General features: G+C 60.6%; 3 protein-coding genes across 3 annotated transcripts; 1 reads left to right on the forward strand and 2 right to left on the reverse strand.

Moving 5' to 3' along the window:
* CHLRE_16g650950v5 (uncharacterized protein) lies at nt 1-2387 on the reverse strand. The gene is made up of 6 exons (XM_001698106.2): nt 2330-2387; nt 2068-2137; nt 1849-1915; nt 1577-1685; nt 1311-1384; nt 1-1080 (listed from the first exon to the last, which is right to left on the reverse strand). The coding sequence occupies exons 1-6, from the start codon at nt 2337-2339 to the stop codon at nt 754-756; spliced, it is 657 nt and encodes a 218-aa protein (XP_001698158.2). The 5' UTR covers nt 2340-2387; the 3' UTR covers nt 1-753.
* Nucleotides 2388-2440: 53 nt separating this feature from the next.
* Nucleotides 2441-8567, reverse strand: CHLRE_16g651000v5 (uncharacterized protein). Its single transcript, XM_001698105.2, has 15 exons — nt 8289-8567; nt 7844-8196; nt 7375-7506; nt 7005-7146; nt 6711-6806; nt 6397-6461; nt 6177-6252; nt 5726-5862; nt 5408-5498; nt 5028-5167; nt 4667-4832; nt 4432-4512; nt 4092-4229; nt 3692-3843; nt 2441-3483 (listed from the first exon to the last, which is right to left on the reverse strand). The coding sequence occupies exons 1-15, from the start codon at nt 8370-8372 to the stop codon at nt 3393-3395; spliced, it is 1944 nt and encodes a 647-aa protein (XP_001698157.1). The 5' UTR covers nt 8373-8567; the 3' UTR covers nt 2441-3392.
* Nucleotides 8568-9297: 730 nt separating this feature from the next.
* On the forward strand, nt 9298-10849 carry CHLRE_16g651050v5 (uncharacterized protein). Its single transcript, XM_001698190.2, has 3 exons — nt 9298-9630; nt 9766-9878; nt 10266-10849. The coding sequence occupies exons 1-3, from the start codon at nt 9414-9416 to the stop codon at nt 10380-10382; spliced, it is 447 nt and encodes a 148-aa protein (XP_001698242.1). The 5' UTR covers nt 9298-9413; the 3' UTR covers nt 10383-10849.
* The last annotated feature ends 14 nt before the right edge of the window (nt 10850-10863 follow it).

Here is a 10863-nt window from a genome sequence, read left to right on the forward strand (position 1 = left end):
CGAGGTAACTTTACCCGGGTCACCCAGTGGGTTCCATGCGTCTGCGCACCCACGCCCTCAGATGGCGCCAGATAAGCCTGCGCGAGGCTGCTACCATACCGCTGCGTCACTGCTGGTGCAGCCTCTTAGCCGTCCAGCTATGATAAGAATCAAGGCTCTCAACGCAACTAACATTCCAATATTCCATGAATACACCAAATGCTCTCGTAAAGCGAACAAACAAGTAACCCCTCCACAGGCAACACACAACCCAGGTATCATATGATACATGCGTCGCAATGCAAATACAGCTGCGGGTCTGACCATTTCGTCAGCTTACGCCTATGAACCATCGCTTCTTGGCGCTGCGGACACGCACATCTCGGCGACGGGTTCTACCCTATCCTGGTTTTGCACAGCCCCAGTCCACTGACGTCCCTCCAGTGTCCCTCCTACGTAACCAATGTATATACTTTTCACCAAGAGCAAACGAAATTCATGCAATCCAATTCGCAACCCACTCTTCGCGTGCGTGCATCCTGCCACTCAACACACAAGTGCTTCCGTACGTATGCATACATCAACACCACTGCGCACTCGCAGAGGTGCGAACGGTACACGTTGCATACAGCGAGGCCAACCCAACGGCATGAAAGCAAACCTGCAACACTAAACGTCAGTTCACAAGAAGATATCCCTGACATCCCTGCCACCAGCCGCTTAATGCGCCTAGCCCAACACCAGTTCCCACTGGTATGCGCTGGCGCAGTGGCGCTAGGCAGACGCAGCTGCACCACCGCAGCCGCACGCCCCGCTTGTCCCGGCCGCCACCAGCTCCACGCCGCCGTGCCGCTGCTGCTCCTGCTGCAGGTGCCCGTGGCCTTGCTTCTGCCGCGCTTCCCCGCAGTCGTTCAAGAACCGCCCATAGGGCTCGCCGTACAGCTGGGGCTGCAGCCAGGGCAGCAGTGCGCAGATGACGGCGTGCACGTGGAACTCCGTCCTGTCCAGCACCCCGTTGCTGAGCCGGCCAATGGTCCCCGAGCCGCGACCGCTGCGCTTGCGCCCAAACACCGCGTCATCAGCGTGCCCCAGCTCCATGGCCTGAGGGGCAGCACGAATGTCGCGGGTCCCGTGAGTTGTGGGGTCAGGTCAACTCTCTGCTATCAACCAGGTTTGGAGGGCTGAACAGACAACGACTACCGTACACCGACGACGAACCCTACGAGTGTACAACTTAAATGTATCGAGTGTACCCGACCGCAGTGGTTCTAGTGCGTCACCAGGCCTACACGGCTGTCTTCGTTGTTGTTGTTGTTGTTGTCCGCACGTACCTCTGGCCCTAGGAGCAGGTCCGTGAGCGGCTGCGGAAGCGCGAACGAGGCGGAGCGGGCTGTGCTCTCCGCGCCTGTCAGAAAGGGCCGAAAGGGCATGGCGCAGTGTGGCTGGGGACAGAGTGCTCAGTTGGCCTGAGTATACTCATGACAACAGCTTGTGGCGCTGAATGTTCCCATGCACAGCTAAACCTTGTCCCAACTCCATCTCACGACAAGCAGCACTGGTGTCACAGGCAGCATAACCTTCGACACAGCCCACTCACCTGTGTGCGGGTCCATGGCACACACCCATGCGAAGCACTCGAGGATGCCCGCCTGCCCCAGCCCCGCCGGGCCCACGCCGCCCTCTATCGCCACAACCAAGTCACACTCCTGCACAGGGCAGACAGCCGGGGGGCATCTGGTTAGGTGCGGAGAGGGCGGATGGAACAGCGGCGTGTGCCGCTTTGTATGCCCCCTGAGATGTAATTGAGACAGACACGTAGCTACAACCTCTGACAGTACATCTGGCTCACATCTGCCGCCCCTGACGTACCAAAATGCCGTCACCGCTGCCGCCTGCGTTGATGATATCGCTTAAGGCCGCCACGCGGTTTCGAGCACTGCAGTGAATCACAACGGCACAACGGCACATGTAGGTGGAATTAACCTGGCAGCCGGCGACAATGCGCGTGGAATCCTTCTCAGCCGTTGAGCAACCCTGAGTGGCGGAACCGCCAGTGTCAGTCAGTCAGCGGTGTGCCGCGTGGCTTACCCGGCCAGGGTCTCCTCATCTCCGTGGGGCTGGTCTGGCACCCCAGAAGGTGCCGCATGCCCACGCACCACTGCACTCGCGCAGCGACACAACAAGGCGACACAACGAGGTAAGTGTCGCAACATGCGTCGCACACCATCAGAGTTTGACCGGGAACACCAGCTTGCTTTGTAAACAGCCGTGAAATGAAGCCATCCTTAGAGACGTCAGCGAAGCGCTCCAGGTCCCACGAGTTGAAGATACCCGAAGCTTGTGCGCTTACCCAGCTCCATCTCGGGAAAGACCTGGCGCAGGGCTTTATCCACAGCATCTACTTTCACTGGGTTCTTGCTTGCGACGAGGACCAAGCGCGCGCGCGGATGCGGTAGTCGCGATGAGTTAGCAATTACAGAGACGCGCGCAGGCCCCGCCTGGCCGAAAACGCGCACTGTCCGTAGCCTAGATGACTGCATGGCTCTGCGCTTGACAGCAAGATTCGCTGAGATGCACTTTGGCGCCAAGATGATAAACCTCTTTTCGACAGTGTAACAAGTCCAGGGCTGCCGTGCAAAGCTGCCCTGCACGAACTTGTTGGGGGTAATAGATTAATACAAAGCCCGTAAGCCACAGCGTATTCTCGTGGACGACCTTCTCGCGCATGACCGCCCATCTAGGGAACCCTAATCTACGAGAAACTCACACGCCCGCTCTCCCCCTTACCCTCGTTTCCGGCCGCGCGCCCCCGCCTCAACCCTTCCAGGAGCCCAGCACTGTTTGGCAGCTGCATTAGCGGCGTGGTCCCTTGAACTGGTTTAAGCTCTCGCATCTTCTCTCACCCACCGCGCCAATGCAGAACCACGCAGCCAGGCTACCAAACCAGGTCCCTCACACGTCTAGGGCTCTGGCCCATCTCGGGCGATGGCCCGTGTCCATGAATAACGATACATACCCGACAGCAAAACAATGAGCACCCAACCAATTGGCCCAGGTCCCGTGACCCCCGTCCAACAACTGCATACAGGTTGGCCCGGCCAAATGCATCAGCTGCCGACGGCCACACACGCCGTATATCCATTGGCATCGTCGAACGGAGTTGCACGTAGCTGTTGCGCCTCCACACACTTGCATACAACGCCTTGACCAGCACGCGGACGCACCTTGAAACCTTGCGCAAACGCGGCGCCTGCCTCCGCACCATCCCGGACGCACACCTTGCATCCAAGATACCATGCGCCTCCAAAGCATCTGCCATCACCTGCTGCCCTCCAGCCCACTGGCACTGTCACGCTTCGCGCCGCCCGCCCGCCGGCAGCCAACCGCCACCTTCAGCAGCAATCGACAACCGCTCAGTTGCCGTACTTTGCAATGAGGGTGACCAGGCGGCTGGATTCGGATACCCAGTCGATGTTTTCCACCTTGTAGGCCGAGTGCCGCACGCTGTCATGTGGGTAGGGGCCAGGGTGCGAGAAGGGCCAGTCGGTCAGTGTAAAGGAGTGCGCAGCGGCAGGACACGAAGCAGCCCAGCAAGCGCGCCAGACATCCTCGCATGTGTTGTATTCGTGGTGGCAGCAAGTCTGGGGCTGCTGTGCCGGTGCGACTGCCAGGCTCGTATGGGCCCAAAACCCGCACCCACACCCGGCCGCACCTGCGGTTGCCGTTGTACTCGCGGGCCTTGCTCATGACCACCACCTGCCACGGCTTCCACTGCGCCGCCTTGAGCGCGCCGGCAAAGCCCTCGCCGCCCGCCTCCTTCAGCGCCGCCAGCTCGTCGGCGCGCATGCCCATCACCGCCTCCGCCTGCGTGCGCATGGTCGTGTTGAGACACCCGTATCGTAGAATGGGTTCAGGTCCGGTTCCAAACCTTTTCCGGGAACTTATATGATGAACGTTAAGATCCCGCGCCTGCAGTCCTGCACTTGCGGCCCCAGTTTCCGGGTCCCTCGCATCTTAGCCATGGCATGCGCGCTGCGCATCCACCTCAAATTACAGCCCTTCCGCTCCCAAGCATACCGCATCCCCTCTTCGCGAAGCCCCATCCTGCTCACCTCCTTTCCAAACAGCTGCACGTTGGTCTCCCCCGTGTGGTCTGCCAGGCGCACTGACAGCAGGTAGCGGTGCTCGGGCTTCTCGACCACCTTGCTGTCCGCCTCGCTCCAGAAGCGGCCGCCGCCCTGGTCCACCACCTGCGGGGTGGGGGCGAGGACAGCATGGGCTGGGGTAAGCGAGACAAGTCGTTGCCAGTCCCAACTGAAGCGGGGGCAGTCGGCGGGCTGGTTCACAGTGCGGCGGCGCAGCGGACCAGCGCGGACAGGCAAAGCTTCAACAGCCGACACGCTGGAGGCACTCGCGTGCACTCCTGGCTCAAACCCATGCTGCCACACGCACCTTGCGGCCGTTCTCGGGGTTAGCGAGGTAGAAAATGTTCTTGTCGTCATTGTTGATCATGGCCACGCACGCCGTCACGTTCTGTGGGGAAGATGAGACAAAGCGCAAAAGATGTCAGGTCCAGCCGCTGCCATTTGCACCATCACCTCCACAGATCCGCGCAAGCCTGACTGCCCATCATCATCCCCGCCCTAGCTCCAGCCGCTCTCAACTTCCCCCCTGCACACCCACCCACCTGGAAGATGGCCTTGTCGTTGGCCAGCGCCTCGGTCTCCGCCGTAAGACCGCTCACGTCCTTGAGCGAGAAGTAGCGCTCGCGCGCCGGCACGCCACCCGCGCCGCCCTGGCTGCCACCCTGGCTGCCGCGCGCCATCACCAGGTCCGCACCCACCGCCGTGAAGCTGCGTGCAGGGGGTTAAGGAATACGGGTTTAGGTAAGGTGAGGAGCCGAACTTAGGGGCAGGATAGGTAAAGTCGGTGTGAGGAGGTTCCAGCTGTGGGAGAGGCAAAGGCGCATACGTGTTCTCGTGGGCGCGCCGTGCCCACACTACCTGCAACATTTAACGTAGTGGCGCACGCCCACCCTGGCCGCTCACCGGTCGGGGTTCATCTCGGACGTCTTGTACCACAGCATCATCTGCTGCGCCGCCGGCGTCTCGGGGTTGATGCTGGCGACCGACTTGGACAGCGTTGACAGCGAGCAGCCGTTGTAGTCCGTCACGCGGCAGCCAGTCACCTGGGCCGGACGAGCACGCGCAGGGAGGCAAACAGGTCAAGGAGCGAACAGTGATGAAGCCTGGACCGTCCGTAAAGGGAGCTGGCTGCAGTGGTGGCTGGGGCCTGCAGTAGACCCCCAGCCACCACTGCATATGCAGAAATCCCACGATTCCGGGCAGTCCTGCCTCGTTACAACACATCTTTTGAAATTCCTTCAGCGACGTGGGACCCCCGCCCCCGCCGGACCCCGCAGCCGCACCTGCAGCACGGCGCGGCCCTCCATGCCCTCCAGCTGCTGCGCGGTGGTGCTGGACATGTCGCCCCACAGCGTGATGGCCACGCTCTTGCCGCTGCACCCCGAACAGCAACGCGAACAGACGACAGGCAAGGAGGTCGGCGCTTGGGGGCGCGGGCGGAAGTCCGAGAGGCTGCGAATGACAGGCGCCGCGTGATGCCTACATGCCCCATCGCGCCCCTCGCCGCCGTTGCATCCGCCCTCACCACAAGACCATCACCCAACAGGCCAACATAACTCCCCCTCACACAAGCCGCCACCACCGCCACCCCGGCCTCGTACCTCTGGTCTCCGATGGTGACCTCGCGGCGCGGCAGCTCGCTGTTGTCGGCCTTGCGCTTCACGGTGCCGTAGCTGCCCAGAGCCAGAACCACGCCCATCACGTCCACGGGCGCGCGCTGGCCGATGCGGCGCGGAAGCTGCATATGTGCGCGGGATGGAAGTAATGGTGAGCAACGAGCGGGGTGTGGAATGGCATGCATGCCGTTTGGAAGATGGACAGGTGGGAATAAGGATCGAGGGAGTCACGCGCCCTGGTGCCGGCACACGGTGCCCATAATCATCCCGCTCAAGCTCTAGCCCTACACACACACACACACACACACACACACACACACACACACACACACACACACACACACACACACACACACACACACATACATACACACACACACACACGCGCGCACACACAACCCGCCCGACCGCCTCTGCCCGGCCCGTGACCCCGCACCTGCTCGATGGGCGTGACCTCCACAGCGGTGGTCATAGCGCTACTGTCCTGGTCGGCCGCCTCCGACACGTCCGTGCTGCGCCGAGGTGGAGGGTGGGGGCAGGGGCGCTAGGTACAAGGTGCGACTGACATCCGGGGAAATTGGGCACTCCGTGCCCGACCACATATATGTACGCATCCCTACGCATCCGGCCATAGGCGCTACGCCGCGCGCACTCACGTGTCAGTGAAGTCGATCTGGTACTCGTTCTTGACGGTGACGTACTTCTTGTCGGCGGGCTTCACCTGTTGACGTGTTGTAAACGAAATGTCATACGGCTGGGTTTGGGGAATTTTTGAGCTGTGGCGCGTTTAGTTCAAAGAATGCCTTGCCAGGCATACTCCCAACAGCATACTTTCCAATGGCATGCTGGCCATCGGCATGCAACCTCCCTGACGCCTTGCAGCTGACCTGCCCCACGCGCCGCTTGTCCGTCCTCTTAATGCTCACGCAACACCTGTTTCCCATTCCTGGAAGCATTCCCTTTGCCCCACCTTGAACTTGTGGAACACATACACCTTGCCCTCCACCAGCTGCTCGCTCATGCGCTCAGCCGGGCCGCGCCAGAAGGTGCCCTGGATCGCCGTGCCCTGTGGGATGAAGGGTGGAGGAGGTTAACTCTGTTGTTGGCCCTGTGCCACGGCCCTGTGCCCCTCTTGTTTAAATGTCCGCCAGCCTCCAGCGCAACGCACCCGCTGTCTTCTTCCGCTACCTCCGGCAGATCCCTCCCGCGTCATCGCCCCGCAAGCGCCTCCAGCCTCCCCCCCACCGCCTCGCCCCAGACCCACCGTCTCGTCCACCAGGTCCACCGTCATGACCTTGACGTCGGGCTTGGAGGGGAGCGCGCGCAGCGGCGCCTTGCGATCCACCTTGGCGCGGATGCACCAGTTTGTCTCGTAGGGGTGCAGCTGCGCAATCTTGTGGTGGTTTCTGCGTCGCAAGAAAGCGGCCAGGAAGGGACTTAGTCACCACGGCCTTAAGGCACCAGAAAACGGACATGCTTAGTACTCAGTGCTTTCCTAACCCAGCCCAGCCTGATGCTGGTTCTGCGGGTCTTCTGGACGCATGCCGCACGCCCTAAGCTAGGGCATGCCCTGCATCCCAGCTCCTGGGCGTTTGGGAAGGTTTGCCAGGGCTCCTGGGCCCCACGCGACTCACTTGCGGTCGCTGACACCCATGGTGCTGGGCGGCGTGGGCGCGGTCTTGATGCCGGCGCCGGTGGGGGTGGGCGCCGGCGAGAAGAATGACACGGGGCTCAGGCCGGGCCCCGGCGTCTTGCTGGACTTGAAGCTGCGCAGAGGGGTACAGTGGAGGGGTTGGCGGTGGCGGGTGCGTGCAGCGTCGCACAGGCACTACCGGGAGCTGGGAGGTTTGGCATGGTTGGGGCGCACGGCACTGGTGCTGAAGTCAGGCCTCGCTGTATAGCGCCAGCGCCGTGCCATGTGCATTATCTCTTTGTGCGCGTGCACGATCCCCTGGACGACCTAAGCACCCGCGTATGTGCCCTGGCGCACGTTCTTGAGAACCGGCATTATGTTTGCCAGCTCTGCCGCGAAGGTACTCTCGCTGCCCCACGTCCCTACCCATCCCGCCCCGCCGTCTGCAGCTTCTGCCAGCACAAACTCACTCCGGCCCAGGCGTGCTGTTCTCCTTGGCGTCAGGGTCAGCCGTGCTAGACTTGGCCTGAGGCTTGCCCGCGGCCTCGGGCGTGGAGTTGCGGGCGTTCAGCGCGTTGTCCACCTCCATCTTTACGATGCCGGTGCCTGGCGACACCACCGACAGGTCCGTGGCCAGCACCACATCATCGCTGCCGATGGTGTTGGTCACAAATGCTGTTATCTTAATGAGGCAGCCATTAGAGAGCTCGCCGGACGCGACCAGGTCCGCGAACTGCGAGGCCAGCACTCCGCGAATAGAGTTGTTGCCGTCGGACAGCATGCATTTATGCTTCTTCCCACCAACCTCCTGCAGCTCCGATACCTGTCGACATGGCAACAGGCGTCTCAGCTGCTCGCGCCAAATGTCTCAGCTGCTCAAATTTCCTGGAGCTCGTGCGCTGGGCCCTCACGCACCCGTAACACCACGCCATTGGCAAAATCTTCCTTCGACTTGATGCGAGCCACATCACCCGACGTCAAGGTTGCGGTGGCTGCCATTTTGGTGTATAAATTGCGCAGCGTGCGGTGCGTGTTCTGTCAAAATCGCCTGGTTCCGTCAGTCTATGTAAATCCCAGTATTTTAAGAATTGAATTGCTGCTTTGCGGAGAGCTCGCAGAGGTTGGGAATCGCTTTGAAAATCCAGCAATCGGGTCTCAGCTGTCTCAGGCCGCACGCGCCTTGGACAAGGCACTTCAGTAACGTACTCCAAGCCCTCTATCTGCATGCCCACAAAGCGCAGGAATGCCGACCATCGTGCCAGACTGTGCCGCGCCCGAACCGAAATCCGTCACTCCCCTTGGTTCCCATGGTGGCATGGTCCCCCCTGTTCGCCCAAAGCCTGGTTCAGCGCCCAGTGGCAAACGGCTTTGGCTCAGCTCCTTGGTATTGCTGGTTTCTAGCAATCTCGTCCGTTCCTCTGTTGCCAATGTAGCAGGTGCAAACAGTCGAATACGGTTTTACTCAGGGGCAATCTCAACTAACAGAGGCCCTGGGCCTGTTGCCTGGAACCTATGAAGACGATAATGCCACGGCGACTTTCGAGCCTGAGGGAAGTTTGCACCGGTACCGCATTGTGCAAGGTTACGGTACATGATAGGGGGAGTGCGACGCGGTAAGGCTTGGCGCAGCTTGGCGCGTCTGCCTTGCATGCATGTCCGAAACACGCCACGTCGCGCCACGAAAAGCGGTAAAAGGACCTGCCATGGTCCTCCAGGGTGTTACCACTTCCATTTCGCTCAGCTGGGATGGTGCTCGTAGGTGCACCAGCGTTGATTATTTCAGGCAGGAAGCGGCTGCGAAGCCCGCCTTTCACTGAAGACTGGGATGAGCGCACCTGTACCTGCCAGTATGGTACCGGCGCGCTACCGATGCGTGTAGTAGAGCTTGCTGCCATACAGTAACTCTGGTACCCCCAGCCACCGGGCGTAGCGAGCAGACTCAATAAGTATGATGGGTTCTTATTGCAGCCGCTGTTACAGTTTACAGCGCAAGGGAACACGCCCCTCATTCACAGAACTAACTCAACCTACTCCATCGACATGCTTCAGTTGGCGAACCGTAGCGTGAGGGCTAAGGCCGCTCGTGCCAGCCAAAGCGCTCGGAGTGTCTCGTGTGCGGCTGCCAAGCGCGGTGCGGATGTTGCTCCCCTGACGTCGGCCCTGGCGGTCACCGCATCCATCCTGCTCACGACTGGCGCGGCGAGCGCTAGCGCAGCTGACCTCGCTCTCGGCGCCCAGGTCTTCAACGGCAACTGTGGTGAGTAGCTCATGCAAATTTAGCATGATCGAAGGCTGCGCGTGTCATGGGTCTCCGCTCGCTGTTCGACATGCCGTTTCGCTCAACTGCACCATCGACTATCGGTCCCCCTCCTTCCACTTCTGGCCCACGCAGCCGCGTGCCACATGGGCGGTCGCAACAGCGTGATGCCCGAGAAGACGCTGGACAAGGCCGCCCTTGAGCAGTACCTGGATGGCGGCTTCAAGGTGGAGAGCATCATCTATCAGGTCGGGACATCCCCGACCAGGGGCGGCGGGGATGTTGCTGGGCCGATGGAAAGTAGCAACCCAGCCAGCGGCTTCCAGCGCACTCCAGCTGCTCACGGTTGCGACATTGCGCGTGCACGCTTGCGCGTCCCTCACTCGGCCAGCTTGTCGCCGCAGACATCCCTAGCATTGTGCGGACTGCGGTCGTCAGTTAGCGTAGTGGCGGGGCTCAAAGCGTGATGCAGCTGGTGGCTGATTGCATGTGCTACATATGCTGTTATGTTTTGCATGAACTTCGATGCATTGGATGCTGGGTGCACGCGTTTGCATGTGTTTGTGCCGGCATGCTGCCGTCGTCGGCCGTACGTTTACGTTTCTGTGTGCCGGGGTCTTTATTTCCGCCTGCAGGTGGAGAATGGCAAGGGGGCGATGCCGGCGTGGGCGGATCGGCTGTCGGAGGAGGAAATCCAGGCTGTGGCGGAGTACGTGTTCAAGCAGGCCACGGATGCCGCCTGGAAGTACTAGGTTGATGTTGTTATTTCAACTGGGTCACCGTAGCTAGCTCGTGCCCCAGTTGTGGATGCGAGTTATACGTCATTGCGTAACATGTTCATGATAGACTGCATTAGGTAGGCGTCGTGTGTGAGCACATACAGAAGTCATCACGCAAATGGACACGTTCCGGCGAACCCGAGGGGAAAGGCTTGGGCCAGTACATTATTTCAACACTAAAATATGTAACATAATGGAACTTGAGCACGGTCCGGGAGCGCAGGCTGGGCTTGGGGGTCGCGGCTCGAGGGAGAGGGGCGACGTTGGGGCAGGTCGGGGCTTCAACCGGGTTTTGCACGGCCGAACCATGAACGCGCTTTGGCCAGCCAAGATACTGAAAATACAACAGAAGGATATCCAGTATGTAGCAAAGCCTTCAAACAGCGTGTACAAGCAAGCCTGTGACAAAGCGGACCCGGCCGTGAAGTCCACGGTATTTCCTCAAGCAGCATTC

The sequence above is a fragment of the Chlamydomonas reinhardtii genome, chromosome 16 (assembly GCF_000002595.2).
Source record: "Chlamydomonas reinhardtii strain CC-503 cw92 mt+ chromosome 16, whole genome shotgun sequence".
NCBI lineage: Eukaryota > Viridiplantae > Chlorophyta > Chlorophyceae > Chlamydomonadales > Chlamydomonadaceae > Chlamydomonas > Chlamydomonas reinhardtii.

What these genes read in the sequence shown, in the direction of transcription:
- CHLRE_16g651050v5 (XM_001698190.2), top strand. Translation starts at nt 9,414, where the DNA reads ATGCTTCAGTTGGCGAACCGTAGCGTGAGGGCTAAGGCCGCTCGTGCC. An exon ending in GGTCTTCAACGGCAACTGTG is followed by an intron (nt 9,631 to 9,765) that starts GTGAGTAGCTCA and finishes TGGCCCACGCAG; the next exon opens with CCGCGTGCCACATGGGCGGT. An exon ending in TGGAGAGCATCATCTATCAG is followed by an intron (nt 9,879 to 10,265) that starts GTCGGGACATCC and finishes TTCCGCCTGCAG; the next exon opens with GTGGAGAATGGCAAGGGGGC.
- CHLRE_16g650950v5 (XM_001698106.2), bottom strand. An exon ending in GCAGCGGTGACGGCATTTTG is followed by an intron (nt 1,686 to 1,848) that starts GTACGTCAGGGG and finishes TGCCCTGTGCAG; the next exon opens with GAGTGTGACTTGGTTGTGGC. An exon ending in ACCTGCTCCTAGGGCCAGAG is followed by an intron (nt 1,081 to 1,310) that starts GTACGTGCGGAC and finishes GCTGCCCCTCAG; the next exon opens with GCCATGGAGCTGGGGCACGC.
- CHLRE_16g651000v5 (XM_001698105.2), bottom strand. Translation starts at nt 8,372, where the DNA reads ATGGCAGCCACCGCAACCTTGACGTCGGGTGATGTGGCTCGCATCAAG. An exon ending in AACAGCACGCCTGGGCCGGA is followed by an intron (nt 7,507 to 7,843) that starts GTGAGTTTGTGC and finishes CCCTCTGCGCAG; the next exon opens with CTTCAAGTCCAGCAAGACGC. An exon ending in ACCCCGAGAACGGCCGCAAG is followed by an intron (nt 4,230 to 4,431) that starts GTGCGTGTGGCA and finishes CCCACCCCGCAG; the next exon opens with GTGGTGGACCAGGGCGGCGG.